The sequence below is a fragment of the Ostrinia furnacalis genome, unplaced genomic scaffold (genome assembly GCF_004193835.3).
Source record: "Ostrinia furnacalis isolate ACB-3 unplaced genomic scaffold, ASM419383v2 OfSCF0606, whole genome shotgun sequence".
NCBI classification, from domain to species: Eukaryota; Metazoa; Arthropoda; class Insecta; order Lepidoptera; family Crambidae; genus Ostrinia; species Ostrinia furnacalis.
The window spans coordinates 797,576-817,817 of NW_021130845.1; the positions used below are offsets into that span (position 1 = coordinate 797,576).

At 40.9% G+C, this 20,242-nt stretch overlaps 1 protein-coding gene across 3 annotated transcripts in view; it reads left to right on the plus strand.

The window, feature by feature from the left end:
* Positions 1 to 20,242, plus strand: part of LOC114366282 (longitudinals lacking protein, isoforms H/M/V) — a 48,999-nt gene that overhangs the window by 20,754 nt on the left and 8,003 nt on the right. For 2 of the 3 annotated variants that reach the window (XM_028323113.1, XM_028323111.1), the window contains exons 6-13: positions 6,201 to 6,314; positions 7,996 to 8,116; positions 9,946 to 10,078; positions 10,516 to 10,722; positions 12,344 to 12,446; positions 13,351 to 13,506; positions 16,942 to 16,995; positions 18,870 to 19,090. In XM_028323113.1, the coding sequence (XP_028178914.1) occupies positions 6,201 to 6,314; positions 7,996 to 8,116; positions 9,946 to 10,078; positions 10,516 to 10,722; positions 12,344 to 12,446; positions 13,351 to 13,506; positions 16,942 to 16,995; positions 18,870 to 19,090 (1,109 nt within the window). The remainder of the gene's footprint in view (positions 1 to 6,200; positions 6,315 to 7,995; positions 8,117 to 9,945; positions 10,079 to 10,515; positions 10,723 to 12,343; positions 12,447 to 13,350; positions 13,507 to 16,941; positions 16,996 to 18,869; positions 19,091 to 20,242) is intronic. The other variant, XM_028323112.1, reaches the window with a different exon arrangement.

The following is a 20,242-nucleotide window of genomic DNA, read 5'->3' on the forward strand; positions in this document are numbered from 1 at the left end:
GGAAAATCATCTATTTAGATAGCCCTATAGATAGGTTTTTCATGCCTAGCTCGTGTTCCTAATTACGGTTCTCCTATTAGTACCTATAATAAATTCAGTAATACTACCTATCATGAAAATGTCGTACTTAATAATCTTTTAGAATGACTCTTACTAGTCTTGTAATAACAAAACTATAAACTCTTCGTCAAAACATCATTTTAAATGTATCGCAACTAGGTACTAAACGTTACACCCTTCAAAACGACGCGACGGTAAATATTAATAAACAGAGCCGAGCATCGATCGTTGCAGGAGACGCCATACACAGCTATAAGCGCGCTATAGCTTATGCATCCATAACGCATTCGTTTTGTGTCTAGATGCTGTATAACAGCTGTATAATAGCTGTATAGGAGTACCTGCACTTTAATCAATATCCAATAAAGGGGGACTGGGCGGCTGCGTTCAAATCAGTTTAGTTTGCGCTCGCTACCTACGGACGCATGGAGATATAGAGGTGTATGTATACGGACTTTACGGACGTATAGATATACAATAAGTATAGGTATATCTTCACATGCAAGGGTTGATTTTGATTGCACGTTGCTGAGAGAACTTCGTAAGCTTTTCACGTTACGTATATGTATTTTGATAGGGTAGTTAAATTGAGATTCGGAGGATTCTCCATTTGCCTCTGGTAATTTGAAGAGGTTTGTGTAACTTTTTTGGAGACTATTGACCTGATGAATAGTAATTGATTAATTTTGGTAATTTATTTATTTATATCACACTCATCCACTTTATCTTTAAATGGACAATGTCTTCAATAACGTTTTGAATATTTTGTCGTGTAAAAATAATTCTAATTCGCCTTTTAATATGCAAATACATAAAGAATGACATAACGTATAATATCGCGCATAAATAACAATATAATAAAATATTCGTACAAAATATTGCGTTCTTTTCTGTCACGAAGCACTTCCAGTCATTCGCTTGAAACAATAAATTATTATAATTCCAATAATATGCGAATGAAACACGTAATTTAATCTCATTTGTATTTCTCAATTCATTAATGCCAGACAGGTTTCAACTTTTAGTATTGCAACTAAATAGGAAATTAGCAACATAAATCAAATGCACATTTGTTAAAAACAACACTGTCGGCAATTATTACAATAACTAGACTAGTTTTCAAGGCTGAAATATGTAGATGGACGTGAAATATTTAGATCTTGATGGTGAACTACGTTCGGAATCGCACTTAGGGCACGCTAATACTATCTATACAGTATTCCAACTCGGCCATATTTTTGAAATAAATGTCAACAGCCCCGCGGTACGTCACGGTATGACAACATGCGATAGGGCTGCTCACCTACAGTACCCATTCTAATTACATCTGTCTACTTAGAATCTTAGTTTTGTGATTGTATTTTTTTTTTATTTAGACAAACAATATACTTTGTTAATGAACGAAAATGATTAATGATGTCAGTCATGAGCAGTCTGCCCATCATATCTTGTGGGAGTGTGATCTTTGGAAACATGAACGTGATATAATGCTTAATTCAATACAACATACATCTGTTTCCGCAATTTATTACACCGATCTTGTCGCGACAAGGAAAAATTTCCGTGCTTTTAAGCGATTTTGTGAAAAATATTATTGGCAGGTAGTTGCTAATTGCTCATAAGATAGGCCCCCTTAATTTAATTTATTGTCCGTGGTGCATAATCTTTTTCTAAAGGTTTTAAACCTTTGTTTGTCACCTGTCATCCGCTTTGTTCATTCGTAAATGACGGTCAGTCAAATTCAATCACCTTAGTCATTTTCAACATTAGGCCATCGACGTCCGTTCGGCACATTCGCAACACCCCTAATTTTTTCATCTCGACCACGTCCCGAGATTTGAAATTCGAAGGAAAGCTCGCGTTTCGTCGGTTTATATGAAGTTACAATACTGTATGATATTATTACCGTGCTTAAGGTAGGTAAAGATTGCATCTATACGGGACTATTCCCACCTCTCGTTCCCACCACTGCAACTCCTGTGTAGCCAGGATCTACAGCTTGACCGCCACAAAAACCCAACCAATGAAGGTCAAGATTGTCCCGGGGGAAAGTTAAACTGTCATTGGACCCGCAACGAAATTAATCAGAAGAACATAGGAGGAGTTCGAAATTAAGGTTCGACTTCCCTCCATTGCAAAGATTGCATCTATGTGAATCCTTGAGATGTCAGACGCTCATGGCGGCTCATTAAAAGGTGTATTCACATTTCCACGCGTGTCTAGTACAATGGGCCACCATTCCAACTACCCTTTTCCGTTTCTTCTTTCGCTCTCATCAAATGGCAGTTCTTTGCGACAGAACGAGACGACATGACTTGAAATAGGTAGATGAAACTGTGACCCACTGTACGTGTAATTTCGCATGATACAAGTTGGCCCGTCCCTTCAGATGAATGTGGATCTTGACTATTCACCTTTGGTCACCTGGGTGATCAAGTTGTAGACCGTGGATATTACCTACTGTGACATCATAACTGTTACAGGTTCAAAGAAAGATTTTTCTATAGGTCTCGTGAATTTTCCGAGCGTATTCATTTGGTAGGGAGTCACTGTTATTTTTAAACTACAAAAGCTATTAAAAATACAAAACTACTAAAACAGAAAACTTAAAGCGAACACAATATTCCGCCGCATACAAGAAACAACAATAGAAGCCAGCAAGATGATAATTTACTATAATTTCCTCCGCAATTTCGCACAATCACCTCGGCACAATTGCCACAAGCTCTACGTATTTTATTGTGCTGTATTATTGTTTTACCTTTGCTAACTTTTGATATCGCTTCGCTAAAATAACACGCTCCGTGTAAACATATAACATAAAACAGTGGGGCAGTTTGTTTCGTGTGAATTATATTGGACAGTATTTAGTAATGCGAGCGTTTTATATGTTTGAGAAACAATAAAATTAGCTCGCTATTGAATGGTATCACGCACGGTATATGTTTGCATCATTTCTATTGACGTGATTGAAGTGCACGTGAAGTTTTTTATGGAAACTCGCAGGGAAATACATATATTTTTTCAGATTACAACAGTATCTTATAGACTTATAGAGGCTATTTTCAGGGACCGTAAATTACACTTCCAAAAAATTTAAGAAATTGCTTGCTCAATTGGTTTGAACCATTTGACGATGGCAGAGGAAACTCAATCACTAGCAAAATGAATGGAAAGCGATATTTTAACATTTAAAATGATAGTTTACTGCTATCTTATTGACCGAAACAGATAGAGACACTTTATTAATAATCTACAGCAATAAGAGTATTTGGAAAAATATCAAAATAGTTATTAAAATTAGTTGCACATGCGATAATAGTGTCTCAGCAAAAAAGTTCTAAACATAAAATATACACCTGGATCCTACAAGAAAGCCTTTGAGAAAAGCTAGTAGAAGGAGCTCTCAGAAGTTCATTCAAGCTAATCCCACATCAAATAAACCTGACATTTATAATGTTTTAATCCAGACTGAAGCTAGATTATTTATTAATGACAGATACACAAGTGGATCTTGTAAGTGCTCGTACACACGCAAGACTTGGCGCCAGGCGTTAGGCGTCAAATGTGTATAACATGATGTATCAGAGCGTTTATGTACATTGTACACGATGTTTTCTTTGCACTGTTAGTTTTCATTTCAGGTCTTGATTGCCACTCTCGGTTCGTTTTTTTTTATTTCTAAGTGCTTATTTGGTAAGCAAATACCCATCATATTAGAGAAATGATGTTTAGATACCGTGCAATACACCGTGTGGTCTCGTAAGAGGCGGCTAAGGGACAAATATTCGAACATCAGGCCTCTGCCAACCTGTCTGGCCAAGGTTGGTGGTGTAGGCCACATTCTCCATTATTGTTTCTGTTAAATAAAAGGGTAGTACTCCTGAAGTGGAGACCAAATGACCTGACGATGATGAGGACAACAACAATCTACATAATTCATCAGGTACAGTCAGCGTCAAATAGTTCGTTCGTGACACCCAAAGTAGCCATAAGTTCGCAACACGCTTTGTTACAATGAGGGTTTTCGCGTATGAAAGATCCGCTAGATGGCGGGACGTGGATGTGGGGTCTGACTGCTGCGTGATTGGTGGATTTTGACATATCTGTCAATGTCATGTCAAAAATAACCAATCATGCAGCTTTTGGACCTCGCGTCTACGTATTGCTATCTGGCGGATTTTTCATACGCGAAAACCCTCATTGGATTTTTTCACTTTGGGTGTCACTAACTATTTGACGCTGACTGTACCAACTGCAGTAAAATATATGAAGAACGTAGTAATATGAAGTCTCATTTTCAATTGTTTTTTCTTGTCTGCATAAGACATCAAAAACAAATGACAAAAGGAATATCACAGTGGTAATAATGTAATTTGTAAAACAAAATGCTACCATCAAGGACGGGTTTCAGTTTCCATATTTGGAAAGTCGTTTAGCGATTTGCCGTCGACGTGCCCTAAGTTTTATTTTTACGATTTACAAAATAGTTTTAAAAGATACAAAACTCACGAATAAAGTGATCATTAAATAAAATAAATTAAATAAGAATTATTAAATTCCGTTTGGTTATACGTTAGGAAAAGAAACCCCAAAATATTCGATAGTGCATATTTAAAAATTAAATCATTCGACTGACATTTTAGCATTTTTGTTGATTTATTATTGTTGAAAGTGATAAGAATTTATACTAGAGGCGTAGATGCCTACATTCAATCGACAAGTTTCATAATAAAATTTATGGATCTCATGACAATAGGCTAATTTCCTAAAAAAATTTTTTTAGTCCGTCTTGTTTCATCATCATCATCATCATCATTTCAGCCACAGGACGTCCACTGCTGAACATAGGCCTCCCCCAATGTTTTCCATGTTGATCGATTGGTAGACCGTCATGTTTAATATCAAAAAATATTGGACACATATATTTTTATTTGTCAATCTAACAAATAATTACATAGTTATGGTGCGTTGAAGTTCCACACGACGTCACAACGTGCGGCACTTTATGCACGCATTGACGTAACGGGCCTCTTCTTATGAACTTAGTGCGCTTTATCTCTTTAAATTTTCATTAGCTTGAAAAAGTGAAAAATACGTGTAGAGTATTTTTTGATAAGTTAACTGACGGACTAATTAAAACTCTTGCTTTTTGACCCAGGAAACATCCCTATTCAATAAGATTCAAAATATCGTCTTGCGACTCTTCAGGTAGTGATGATGTACCTTGCGTTATGTTTAACCGCCTCTGTGGTCTAGTGGTAAAAGTCTACCTGCTTCACACCCAAAGGTCTCGAGTTCGATACCCAATGGGTGCAAAATTATATCGGTTTGGTTGTTAGCTACCACTAGGGTTGCCAGGTCCAAAATCAAAAAAGCCGGACTCTGTGCTTCATTTGGCCGGACATTTTACCCTAAAAGCCGGACATGTGTGACAATTAGTGTCATAGCTCACGAGTGAGTACTGTCATCGTCGTATCATCGGTTGCCCAACATAACATCCTGATGCGTGCGCTTCATATTATTCTGTGCCTCAACTTTCGCCTGGCGCAGCAAGCCACATAAAAAGCCGGACAGGCCGGACAAGACCGTAAAAAGCCGGACACCTGGCAACCCTAGCTACCACCATCTTAATAATGGTATCAGCATTGTTGTTCCGACATTTGAATTTTCTATAGCCAGTTCCTTGGGGCTTAGGATTCCGGGTGAAGCTCGCTTTTACCTTAGGCTTGATCATCACTTTCTGTCAAGTGAGATGCAGGCCAACAGCTTCCTCGTTATGAATTTTAAAAATGTACTTTGAATATTATAAATAACTTAACTTGAAAAAATCTAACTGCCTAAGGCGGGATTGAACCCACGACCTTCCGCTTGCCAGGCGACTGCTCTTCCAACTGAGCTACTTAGACACTGGATGAACCTTTGGCAGTTCGATTTTTTCAAGTTATTTATAATTTTCAAATTAGTTTGAGATGCGACTCTTAACGCTAAAAATTAAATAACTATGTATTTAAAAATGTACTTTGTATCGCAACGATATCTTTACTTGTACCCATAGTAAAAGCTTTGCTTAGTTTGGGATTAGAGGCACAGTGGAAAATATCGAAGGATATTTGTTTTATTTGTTTATTTGTTAACAGGCGCCCCCAACGACACTCACAAGTCGGACGAGAACGCCAAGACGGGAGGCATCAAGGTGGTGCAGCTGGCTGTACTGCAGAAGCCGACCAACAATGAGCATGATGATTCTGATGGTGAGTCTTGAAAGTTCTTTCGTCATCATGATTACACGTTGAAATGTCGCCATAACAACAATGTTAACAGCATTGTTGTGTTCCGGCAGTTAGAGGTAAGATAGCCAGTTCCTCTGTGGCTGAGGATTCCGGGTGAAGCTCGCTTCCACCTTCGGCCTGATCATCACTTACCATCAGGTGAGATACAGGCCAAGAGCTTCCTCGTTGTGAATATAAAAAAAAATGTAACAGTCCACTATACTTATGTACCATAGACTGTACGTACGATTCTTTCAAGGAACGCTACAAAACAGATCTCTCATTTTTATTCACCCAGCAGCTTTAAATTGATAGTTTTTCTGATTTTAGTAGCGCCTTCAGGAATTGGTTTTGACCGTTATGTACCTATTGAAAAAAGATTCAATTATAACTACAGGAATTGATTACTTTTAAATCCATAGAGAAAGATACAGGACACATTTTCCGAGAAACTTTTTTTCAAAAATGCTTTGGGCTTGGTTTATTAAGAAAATGTGTGTAAAAATATTAAAATCGGTAATACAGCATTCAGTTTTATTTACTTTATTCGGGACTACTGGTAAAGGCACCATTTAAGCGTTCGAAAAGTTTTTATTTTTAATATCCAATGCCTAATACTTAAACAAACAATTAATAGAAAATTCTTCATGTATTGAGCTGTTTTTTACTATATTATTAGTGCAGTTATTATTGCTAATTATTAAAATATACTTGTTATTTTATATTTAATAACGTGTCTTATTTATAATTTTAATTAATTGTAAAGTTGTCAATTATTTAGTATTGGCCAGTTGTCTTTCGAATTTTCTGTTTCTAACAGTATTCGTAACATGCAAGTGTGTATATTGTAAGACCCAATTACTAAAATAGTAGAAATTTTTATGATTTAATTGCATTTTATTATCTTTATTAGTATAGTCAGTGTTTGTATTCGTAATTGTTATTTTGGATCACTGAGCAGTAAATATAACATTAAGAGCATTATTACATAGTACATTTTTATAAAAGTCCAGCTTTCAAAGTAAGTAAACCTAATATTCTAAATGGCAAAATATGATGGACATTTGTAAATACATAGTTTAAGACCTCATCACTGTACCATATTTCAAGAAATAAATCATTTGGTAATCCAATTTATTTAGATGCTCATGCCGGCTTATAATGTCTGCACCAGAGCCCCTAGACAATGTTACATAATGACATAGTTTTCCAAAATATACTTCGAAATTATTCCTACTCTCTCAAAGCAAGGGCAGTTGTGTCTTCATTCGTAAGGACGATCGCGACTCTAAACAACAAAGCATCTAACATAGAAACATTTGTGGCGGGCACACGAGCGTTGCGGCGCTGCACTGCAAAGATTTCGCTGTATGCTTTGGCTCTTACGTCCCAAAGTGCGATTTTGCGATAAAAATGAAGTATTGTACAACCTACATTATTAGAAAAATAACTATAGATCGTTTCATCCACGAAGACGCGCCCCACTTTGTTCCGAGCAATCCGAGCCTCATTATTGTAGTGTGCGTGGATAATTTAGCGTGTACCGGTAACACTCAGACATTAGCGGAAGAATGGTGGGGCGCGTCTTCGTGGATAAAACGATCTACTCGTATATCACTATATTGACCATTTAGCTTATTTATGATTATTTGTTGACTTACAGAGAAGAACAAGCACATGATGGACGACGACGAGGAAACCGACTCCAGCGGGTCGGTATCGGACTCCGCCGCCAACGACTCGCAGGAGGGCCGGCCCCATGTCTGCGACGTTTGCGATCTGAGGTCAGACATTACATGAGGTCACATTCTTTATTTGTATAATGCATTCTTTATGCTTGTGCATAGCGCGTAACTGAGAAGGATCCTGATAGAACTGTCCCAAACACGTTTGGAGCAAATCTGATTCTGAAGTCGTCGTTTCAGCCAAATGACGTCCACTGCTGGACAAAGGCCTCCCCCAAGGTTTTCCACAATGAACGGTCCTGCGCTGCCCGCATCCAGGCTCTTCCCGCGACCTTTACCAGATCGTCGGTCCACCTAGTAGGAGGCCTGCCCACGCTACGTCTTCCAGCCCGTGGTCGCCACTCGAGAACTTTCCTGCCCCAACGGCCATCGTCTCTACGAGCTATGTGCCCCGCCCACTGCCACTTGATTTTAGCAATTCTGTGAGCTATGTCGGTTACTTTGGTTCTCCTGCGGATCTCCTCATTTCTGATTCGATCACGCAAGGAAACTCCGAGCATAGCCCGCTCCATCGCCCTTTGGGTGACCTTGAGCCTTCTTATGAGGCCCATAGTAAGCGACCACGTCTCAGATCCGTATACCATCACTGGCAACACGCATTGGTTACTTTCGACTTTAGACACTGCGGTATTTCGGACGTGAGTATATGGCGAAGCTTCCCGAACGCTGCCCATCCGAGTTGGATTCGACGATTGACCTCTTTCTCGAAGTTGGACCTACCTACTGTTTGTCCCAGGTATACATAATTGTCAACAACTTCGAGTGTAGTCTCCAACCTTCAGAGGAGTGGGTGCAACACGGACATTAGACATGATTTTTGTATTGTCCATGTTCATTCTGAGGCCCACTTGTTAAGAGGCTCTGAAGTATCGCTGACATAACAAAAATTACTGCTTCTCTAGCGCGGGAACTTATCCAGTCATTTGTTGTCTGATACCCATAGTTACAAGCTTTGATTTTGAAACATAGCTTGACTTATCGCCACATCGGACTCCATTATGCTGGTGCTAAGAAATGGCAGAAGAAACTCACCACACTAACTCCTAGTTAGATTGTGAAGTCTATGCACGCTCTTGGGTGAAGTTACGTTAGCTCAACTCTTAGCCGACGTACTCTTCCTTCCTCGTACAAGGGCTGCCTTTGCTTCTTTACATTGACAACGCACTGAAAAAAATGTTTGGTTACTGCTTACACAACAAAAGTGACCACCGAAAACTTTGGTTATGAGGAACAAAAGGTTGTGTAAATCAAACAAATAAATCTGTAGTGAGCTAGACTTGGTTTGTTTATAAGTTAACACTTAGTTCACCAGTGTAGTTTTTTGTGTAAGCTGTAACCAAAAATTTTTTTCAGTGCGATAAATCTTTTAGGGACCCCCCACTCTAGCGTCTTTCAAGTGTCCTTCAAGCGTCGTCGTCTTGCCAGCGTTCGCGTAGAATCGTCGCGATAAAGCGCTTTAGTTTACAGAGAGTTGGTGCGTCGACGTTCTGCGGGCGCCTGGCAAGACGATACCACAACTGCGTTCGAAAAAACGCTAGTTTGAGAGACCTTATGGCTAAGAACTCACGGCGCGATTTTCACACGCGCCCGCGGCGGTTGTGGAATTGCGGTTTTATTTCAAAACTCACGGGATTTGCGCGGTTATTCTAAGAACTCACACCGAGCGGGACCCGATTATAACCGCGCCCGCTGCGGGCGAAAACCGCGTCGTGAGTTTGTGCATTAGTTTTTACATAAGTATCTGCATTCTACAGAAGCTGCGGGCCCGCAACCGTCGCGGGCGCGGGTGAAAATCGCGCCATGAGTTCTTAGCCTATATGTTATTTTTGTGTGCTATGCAATAATGGTACTTATCTCCCCGTATACAGGTTCCAACGCTCGTCGCACCTGTCGCGGCACAAGCTGACTCACACGGGCGAACGGCCGTTTACTTGCGGCGGCTGCGGCCGTTCCTTCGCGCGCTCCGACAAGCTGCGTGTTCACACTAAGATCTGCGAGCGCGTGAGTACACTATAACGTGCTATAACCCTTTAAATACACATTTATGGCACACTAGGGCCTAATGGCCTAGTGATTAGGCCAGCGTTTCTTAATCTTTTTTTTCCACGGAGCCCTTAGGAAATCCAGCAGTAAGCACATTTTTAGAACCCCTTAAGCTTTTTAAGCAGCAGATTTGCGAGACTTATGGTGGTATTTATTTATGATTGTTAAATGGTCCATAGATAAGGCTGCAGACTTGACTTGATGTCCTATGTCCCCTAGATGGGACAAAGGTGTTCACAACAGTCCTCCTTCGCGTTCGATCTTGAGCTTCGCGTTTGATCTCGCTCCAAGTCTTACCGATGTTCTTCCCCCGCCTACAGTGCGAGAAAGTAGAAGGATAGTCTAGCCCCGATAAAATGTTGTGTGTGAAATAAAATTATATTTTCCGTCTTCAGGAGGACCCCACCGTCGACATGACCAACGAGTCGACCGCGAAGCGCGAGAACAGCTCGGAAGTGATGTCCGGGATGGTCCGGACCACCCACCGCGAGTCCGGACACCTGGTGTTCACGCCCAGCGGTGACGTCATGCTGCCGCCGCGAGCCAACAGCCTGCTGCTCAACTCCTCGCTGGAGCCGGCGCGCGAGCTGCCGGGCGAGCTGGTGAGTGTCGCGTGACGTCACCCGCCGCGTGACGTCACCCGCCGCCGCGCGCCAACAGCCTGCTGCTCAACTCCGCATGGATGGATGATGAGTGTAGTGTAGTCCGTGTGACGTCACACGCCGCGTATAAATAAATCTTTTTGGACAATTTGGACAATTTCACACAGCGCCAGCTAGCCCCAAAGTAAGCAACTTAATGCTTGACATGCTTGTGTTATGGGTGCTAGCTTAACGGATATACTACTTATATACTTTTTTTTTAAATACATAAATATTATACATATTCACATCCAGACCCGTCACAGAAATTAAAATTCATCATTTCAATTTCTGCCCGGCCGGGAATCGAACCCGGGACCTCTCGGCATAGTAGTCCGTTCTGAACCACTACACCAAACAGCTGACATGCCAACGGCGTATATGTAGCCCGTGTGACGTCACGCTGCCTCCGCGTGTGATGTTCCCCACCAAATTTACGTGTAGCACCGCTGTGCATACGTGTAGTTTTTTCTACCTCCTGTGCGTGAAACCACGCCGAAAAATTCACGAATCATTTTAGTTAAGGTTTTTGGCAATTTTGTATCTCTCTTACACTCGGCATATCGTCATATTTTCCTCCAATGATGTCAAACGTACACCCATTACATCCTTTTTCCTTCATTGAGGTCAAATGTGACCTCAACAAGACAACAAGGTTTTAAGCTTTGCAATGGAGGGAAGTCGAACCTTAATTTCGAACTCCTCCTATGTTCTTTTGATTAATTTCGTTGCGGGTCCAATGACAGTTTCAACTTTCCCCCGGGACAAACTTGACCTTCATTGGTTGGGTTTTTATGGCAATCAAGCTGTAGATCCTGGCTACACAGGAGTTGCAGTGGTGGGAACGAGAGGTGGGAATAGTCCCGTAAGACAACAAGCCCATAATTTTATTTATTTTATAGAAACCAACAGCGATACATTGAAAATGTTAGTTATAAGATTTAGACTGATTGTATAGCCAATGAAAGGTCTCCCCTTTTATAAAAGTACATTGTTGTTGGGAAAAAATATGAATAAAGGGTGTTAAAAAAAATTATAATTAAAAATAACAAAAACTCACAAAGAAGCAATTCATTGCGTCAATAATAGTCAGAATAAAGCACTCCAAGAGTGTTAATTAATAATTAGACTTGACTATCTTACTAAAGAAATCAAAGTGCCTTAATGACGTCCCTTTTAACTTTTTTTTTTTTTATAAATATCCTTGGACATTTTACACTGCGCTCTAAGCAAAGCTTGTACTATGGGTACTAGACAACGGATATAAACATACTTAAATACTTTTTTTTTTAAATACATACATATTATACATAGAAAACACCCAGTCCAATACAAACAAATATGTTCATGCACACAAATGTTTGTACTGTGCGGGAATCGAACCCGCTACCTCCGGAATAGTAGTCCGCTTCGAACCACTACACCAAACGGCCGACCTTTTAACTGTCAATTTAGTACTTGCAAGAAGGTCGATGTGTGCAAATTGTTTATTGAATGTACTAACAAGTCGCGACAAAACTGAGTTTCGATTGTAATTTGTATAGTGCTGGGGAGTATCCAACATTTATGTTTATTATCCCAGGTGGACCCGCCCCGGCGCGGACGCGGCCGGCCGCGCAAGACGCCGCTGCCGCTGACGCCCAAGATTAAGAAGAAGCGCGGCCGCCCGCCCAAGACTTCGCTCGGTGAGTGTAGAGTTCGTATACAACGACATACATTTGTCTATGTTCTTTGTTTCTTTTGTAGAATAACGCTCGTATTCACAAACGATGCTTGCTTAAGTGAAGCAGCAAATCGATCGCACAGCGTTAAATAGAGCTCTGTGATTGGTTCGTGTTGCCCCGTGCGTCCACGCGCACTGTGGGACCTCATAGTCACGATTGTAAATACGGGCGTAAATGATGCAGGGATTGACTTTAATTAAATAATTTTAACATGATTAGGTATTCCAGCATCTTAATCGACATCTCAAGTTCTAAATTCATGTTCGGAAAGACTTGTAAGTTGTAACTACTTCACTATTGCGCGATTGGATTATGATTGCGAGGAAAGAATAATGATTACATGCTTTGGAGGGGGAGTTAATCTAACGGATTCACTGGGCCACCAAGATAAATGCTGCTGCGTGTAGTGTAGGCAGTGGTGGTTCATAATTCTAATAAAATTAAAAGTGAGACTGTTCTTAAAAGTTCCAATTACAGACAAAATTGGTCCCAACCCTCAACAATTTCAAGTTCCTTTATAAAATCTCCTAACCTTTCCAGACATGGAGGGCTGTCTTATCTATACTTTTATACTAATATTATAAAGCTGAAGAGTTTGTTTGTTTACTTGAACGCCCTAATCTCAGAAACTACCGGTCCGATTTGAAATTTTCTTTCAGTGTTAGATAGCCCATTTATTGAGGAAGGCTATAGGCTATTATACCATCACGCTACGAGTAATAAGTGCAGAGAAAAACTAAAAAATGTTGCGCAAACGGGTTTTCACGCGTAAGAAGTCGCGGGCACAGCTAGTTTACAAATAAAAGTGGTCCCAACCCACACGAATTTAAGGTTCCATTTCTCAATTACCCCCAACTACTTCCAGACATGGAGGGCTGCGTGCTGACCAGCGGCACGGTGATGGGTCCGAGCCCGCAGCAGGCGCCGCAGCCCGTCGCGCACATGACGCCGTCCGGCCAGCAGCTCATGCTTAAGCGCAAGCGCGGCCGCCCGCCCAAGAACTACCTTATGCCGCGCCCTGGTGAGTGCCTTAATGACGTCACTGTAACGACCCAGCGTATTAGACAGTTTTTATAGTAGCTCATGCTCAAAAGAAGCGCCGTAGCGTCATTGAGTTCATACAGCTCATGTTCAAGCGAAGCGCGGCCGCCCGCCCAAGAACTACCTTATGCCGCGCCCTGGTGAGTGTAACACCGAGTCAGTAGTACAGACAACTTAGTTCATATAGTTATCTATACTCAAGCGAAGCGCGGCCGCCCGCCCAAGAACTACCTTATGCCGCGCCCTGGTGAGTGTAACACCGAGTCAGTAGTACAGACAACTTAGTTCATATAGTTATCTATACTCAAGCGAAGCGCGGCCGCCCGCCCAAGAACTACCTTATGCCGCGCCCTGGTGAGTGTAACACCGAGTCAGTAGTACAGACAACTTAGTTCATATAGTTATCTATACTCAAGCGAAGCGCGGCCGCCCGCCCAAGAACTACCTTATGCCGCGCCCTGGTGAGTGTAACACCGAGTCAGTAGTACAGACAACTTAGTTCATATAGTTATCTATACTCAAGCGAAGCGCGGCCGCCCGCCCAAGAACTACCTTATGCCGCGCCCTGGTGAGTGTAACACCGAGTCAGTAGTACAGACAACTTAGTTCATATAGTTATCTATACTCAAGCGAAGCGCGGCCGCCCGCCCAAGAACTACCTTATGCCGCGCCCTGGTGAGTGTAACACCGAGTCAGTAGTACAGACAACTTAGTTCATATAGTTATCTATACTCAAGCGAAGCGCGGCCGCCCGCCCAAGAACTACCTTATGCCGCGCCCTGGTGAGTGTAACACCGAGTCAGTAGTACAGACAACTTAGTTCATATAGTTATCTATACTCAAGCGAAGCGCGGCCGCCCGCCCAAGAACTACCTTATGCCGCGCCCTGGTGAGTGTAACACCGAGTCAGTAGTACAGACAACTTAGTTCATATAGTTATCTATACTCAAGCGAAGCGCGGCCGCCCGCCCAAGAACTACCTTATGCCGCGCCCTGGTGAGTGTAACACCGAGTCAGTAGTACAGACAACTTAGTTCATATAGTTATCTATACTCAAGCGAAGCGCGGCCGCCCGCCCAAGAACTACCTTATGCCGCGCCCTGGTGAGTGTAACACCGAGTCAGTAGTACAGACAACTTAGTTCATATAGTTATCTATACTCAAGCGAAACGCGGCCGCCCGCCCAAGAATTACTCGTACCTTATGCCGCGCCCTGGTGAGTGCCTAAATGACGTCACTGCGCAGCTGCGCCCTCTGCACTGTAATACAATACTCATTATTTATTATACTATGGTAGTTCCGAACTACCCAGCCAGTAGTAAAATAAAAGCCAGCACAAATAGTTTTAGTTCGTATTTAAGCGAAGCGCGGCCGCCCGCCCAAGAACTACCTTATGCCGCACCCTGGTGAGTGTCTCCATGACCTAACTGTAATGAGCTAGCAATAAAAGAAACCGCGTGACATCACCGAGCTAGCATAAAAACAAAAACACTTATAATGTAGCTCAGCAAAGAAGCGCGGCCGCCCGCCTGGCTTCGATGACGTGACTGCGGTCACTGTAATGTAACACCGAGTCAGTAGCACAGACAACTTGGTTCATATAGTAATTAATACTCAAGCGAAGCGCGGTCGCCCGCCCAAGAATTACCTTATGCCGCGCACTGGTAAGCGACGTTACTGAACCAGCCTAAAAACACAAGCTAATCTGTAGTATGACAGTTCATGCTCAAAAGAAGCGCAGTAGCATCAGTGTAGTTCATACAGCTCATGTTCAAGCGAAGCGCGGCCGCCCGCCCAAGAACTACCTTATGCCGCGCCCTGGTGAGTGCCTTAACGACGTGATTGCGGCCGCTGTAATGTGCCAGCAATAAAGCGTAACATAATAATATTGCGTAGTCTATGATGAAGCACAAAACTACTTCATGACGCTTCCTAGTGAGAGCCTAGATGACATCACTGCGCTGCACTACAATAGCGAGCCAACAGTGTAAAATCAAAAGCCAACAGCGTACATATTTCACACAGTTCATATTTAAACGAAGCGTGGCCGCCCGCCCCAGAACTATCTAATGCCGCGCCCTAGTGAGTGCTTCGATGACGTCACTGCTATCGCTGCACTACAATACTGAGCCAGCAGTAAAAACAAAAGCCAGCAGCTTACATGACGTAGTTTATGCTCAAACGAAGCGCGGCCGCCCACCGTATGTTTACGTTACGATATCATTTACTAAGCATCCCAGACCTAAAAAATCATACGGTGTGATTTTAACAAGAAATCATTACTCTCTCATTACTACGCCACGTTGAAACTAAATACAATTTACACCGTCTGTTTGGCGAGGCTGAAAGAATCTTAGAAGTTACAACCTACCTTATTTTGTTTTACGTAGCTCTGCGGAACTACATTTTGTTCAAATGACTAGCATAATGTCCATGCGTTTTACACTTCAATTTATCACATATAAATTAGACCATGAGCGTTGTTACAATGCATTCAATGAATTAGATGCCAAATTTATGATCACAGTGTGAGTCATTCGTAAAATTATGTTAGTGATTCAGAATTCAAAGAAGTACTCTGCTATATGCTTATACACTCATGTTGTTGTACATTTTTTTCTTTTCATTGTGTGTTTTACGCATTTTTTATTTTGCCTTGGCTTCGTCGCCTCGCTAGATTTGTTCTATATTTTTTGCACTTTTTTTGCTTGTATTTAAATAGATTGTAAGCAATGTTGGCCTAAGAATCGTATACTTATACAAGGTGGCAACGATAAGTGATTTCACTCGATTATTTTTAAACTACCTATACAAGATATCTAAAAACAGGTTACTGATTCTGAAAGTACTTCACGAGCTCTATCAAACAGTATCAATATTAGGTTACAGAATAAACTGGATAAATCCGAAAATTACTATTAATGTTTCTAGCTTTTTGGCAATGATTGCCAAATATCTGTTTAGATTTATAAAAGTGTTTTGTTGCCAAATCCCGTAATAGTGATAATTTATATTGAAAAATGCCTTAGAAGCTTTATGTGCCGTATTTGGCACTTTGTGTAGGACTAAAGATTTCATGAGCATTAACTCGTCTCATCGGAAAATGTTTATTTTTTCTGACAGTTCTTTAGACAGCATTGCTTACATTTTTTAGAATTCCTAAACCGTCTATAGAATCAAAATAGTAAGACACGGGTCTTAACGCAGACTGTGTCGCAGTGCTGCAGCCGAAACGTCAAGCCGTGAGTACATAATGTAACTCATTAATAAACGTCGCGTTAAGACCCGTGTCTTACTATTTTAATTGAAATGGAACGCGAAAGTTTAAAAACGTCTATAGAATCACGCAGAAAATACAGAATATATCTAGACTCCCTTGGTGATTGCCCCTCTAACAGGCAAGTCTGTTGTTCAGGTGTGGACATGCAAATACCGATGCAGTACGGGCTCGTCGACCTGGCCAAGTGTTGTTAGTATACCCATTGGACATTGCATGAACTAAAATTGAATAATCGAAAACGGGGGATAGACGTACTAATCGGTATTAAAACTTTGTTACTGTAGCTAAAATGCACTTTGGATTTGGCTCGCGGATGAATTTTGCACCTAATAAGGCCCAGTTGTCACCTAATAAGGCCCGGTTTCCTCCTACTAAGGCCTAGTTTCCACCTAATAAGGTCCAGTTTCCACCAAGTCGGAGCGGAGAAAAGTTTTGACGCCCGTATTCACAAACGATACTTGCACAGCGTTGAATAGAGCTTTGATTGGTTCGTGTCACTCTGTGCGTCCACGCGCACTGTGAGACCTCCTAGCAATGTTTGTGAATATATCAATGAAATCTGATTGGTTATTCAAAACATTTCTCTGTTCCACTCCGCTTTGGTGGAAACCGGGTCTAACTTGGTTGTCTTTAAAACATTTCTCTGTTCCACTCCGCTTTGGTGGAAACCGAGTCTAACTTGGTTGTCTTTAAAACATTTCTCTGTTCCACTCCGCTTTGGTGGAAACCGAGTCTAACTTGGTTGTCTTTAATGTTTCCGACGGTACAGAAGTTACCGCTAGCCATTTCTTTTGTGTCGCCCTATGGATATGCTTTCTACATAGTTATGTATTATGCTTACTCTCTGTCGCTTTCTCAAATCCGTAACTCAAAATCTAAAGCGGGTCTTTCATTATTTGTAATGACGTGTAGCCTTACAAATCGTGTGCACCAAGGTTATCTAGCTTAACACCCGAGTGTCGTTAATGCTAGTATTGTTTAAATTATACGACACTGGCTTGATACACAGGAAATATAAAATCAATTTGTCTCTATCAACTCAACATCATAATTTCATGACTACATTCAGGATCGCAAGGAAAATGTAAAATTAAGGCACAATTGACATGACATGTGTTTAAAATACAGACTAATGTGTGCCTTTAAGTAGCTCATACGTGCGAACGAAGCATATTATGTGACAAGTAAACCTGAAAAGGATAGAATAAAAACGCCTTCCCTTTGTCCATGCTACTCTTCTTACCTCTTCTTATTTATCATGAAAATTTTGGCAGTGGGTTTTCAACAGAATTTGTACAAATAAATTGTTTCATATGTGCATTTGAAAAGATCCAAATAATAACACTCTTGCTATCTATCGCTCTCACGCTGGCTTTGCTCTAAATATATCTGCCAATATTAAACTAACAAATACTCAAAGCATTAAGTAATTACTAAATCAAGCCTGACAATAAGAAAACTTGTAAATTAACTAATTTAGTACTCAAATGTAACTCGGGAAAAGTATATAAATGGTTATATTAATTTAAGTTGTCATCTGTCTTTGAAATTACTTGAATAAGCCATTAGAAGTGGTCTGCTACCTCAATCAAATCAATGAGTAATTGAAACACTTCTCCAAAAATCCGTTAATATTAAAAATAATGGACTCATTATAAATAATTAAAATTTTGAGTGCATTTTGTATTAATCACATCTTTTAGTTTTATAGCGTCGTTAAATCCGTTCCAGTGAGACTAATTGGACTAAAAGCGTTTACGTTGTATTTGGGACTAATTCCAGCACAAACAGATGACAACTTCTAAAGCCTGGTCCGTGAGCACGTAGAATTTTGTCCAATGACCCCAAGCTACCCATCCTTATCGCTCGCGCGTAATTATGTTGCTGTCGCGCTCGCACACTCACTGCGTGCGCCCGTCGCATAGTCGCGACAGCAATATAATTACACGCGAGCGATAAGGATGGGTAGCTTGGGGTCATTGGACAAAATTCTACGTGCTCACGGACCAGGCTTTACCGGGGTAGTTTTACCCCATCCTCAAATTGACCTTAAAAATTTCCAGATGGACGTCCAAACGAGAATTACAACGCGACCAACCTGCCCTTCGGAGATTTCTCTTACCTGACCGAGATGATTTACAACCCGCTGTCGTACAACTACGGGGTCACCAGTGTTGACCCCGACCGGAACGTTGACCCCGACCAGACCATGACCTCCGAGACCTCGCATGACCGCACTATCGATGTATCCGATTCCTCCTCCGAAGATGATGACAGCACTAAGGTTGGTTTATTTTTGTTAAGAATCTTGCCCCTTGAGTTCGTCGTTTCAGCCAAATGACGTCCACTGCTGAACAAAGACCAGAGGTGCAATTGTGTAAAGCAATCGTAATCATTTGACAGTTCATAACGTACGATAAAGTGAGATAAACAAAGCGTTTGACAGAATAATCGTACGTTATGAACTGTCAAATGATAACGATTGTTTTACAAAATTCCACCTCTGGGCTGAGTGTGAGTTTACATCAAAAAAATATATAAAGATTTTACTCTTTCCACTAGGGGCGCAGTACAATCCGTCATACAAATGTCACTTTTTTACGCAATCTACTTCGAATGCGTTTGACGTAAACTTACACTACTCCCCCAGGTACTTTCCGCGACCTTCTTGAGTATTTAGGTACTTCTTGAGTATGAATAGAATAGAATAGANGGAGGTCATCCATGGCTTAAGGTTATTTTTTGAGCGACTAACGAGAGTAGTGTGTGAATGCTTTTCAATTACTAATTTCAACACTGAATCTAAGGTATTCGCGGCATCTGTAGCTATGCGTGGATGTTTATTGCAAAATCGCATCTATTACTACTGTATTAGGTGCTACAGTATTTAGCAGCAGTCGGTTTGTGAGGAGATTTAAGGACGAATCAACCCGGAAAGGGAATAGAATAGAATTTCTTTATTGCGGTAAATGTGGTACAAAGTAGTGATAAACAATGAATGTTCGTTTCACACATCTAACCAACGACAATTGGCATGCAACATACAGTGAAACAGAAAGCACACAATTATAAATAAGTCTCTAAGACTATAAAAATTCAACTAAAATAATTAATTAATTAACAATGATGATATTATACATTCAATAATAATAAACAAAATACATTTCGATTAAAAAAATATATATATAATAGAAAAACAGTGTCAATTTCTTTAAAATTTGCAATTAATAAATTCATTTATGCTATAAAAACATTTGTCGCTTAACAATTTATAAAGCTGGTATTTAAATTGCTTAGTGGGTAAGTCCTTCATTGCGTCCGGAAGTTTATTGTACAGTTTTAGGTATAGACATAAAGTAGCGAATCGTAACCGTATCAACTCGAGGCGGTCAGTATTCTTTGTATGAAACTTCATCGAAAAGCAATACGGTGGTTT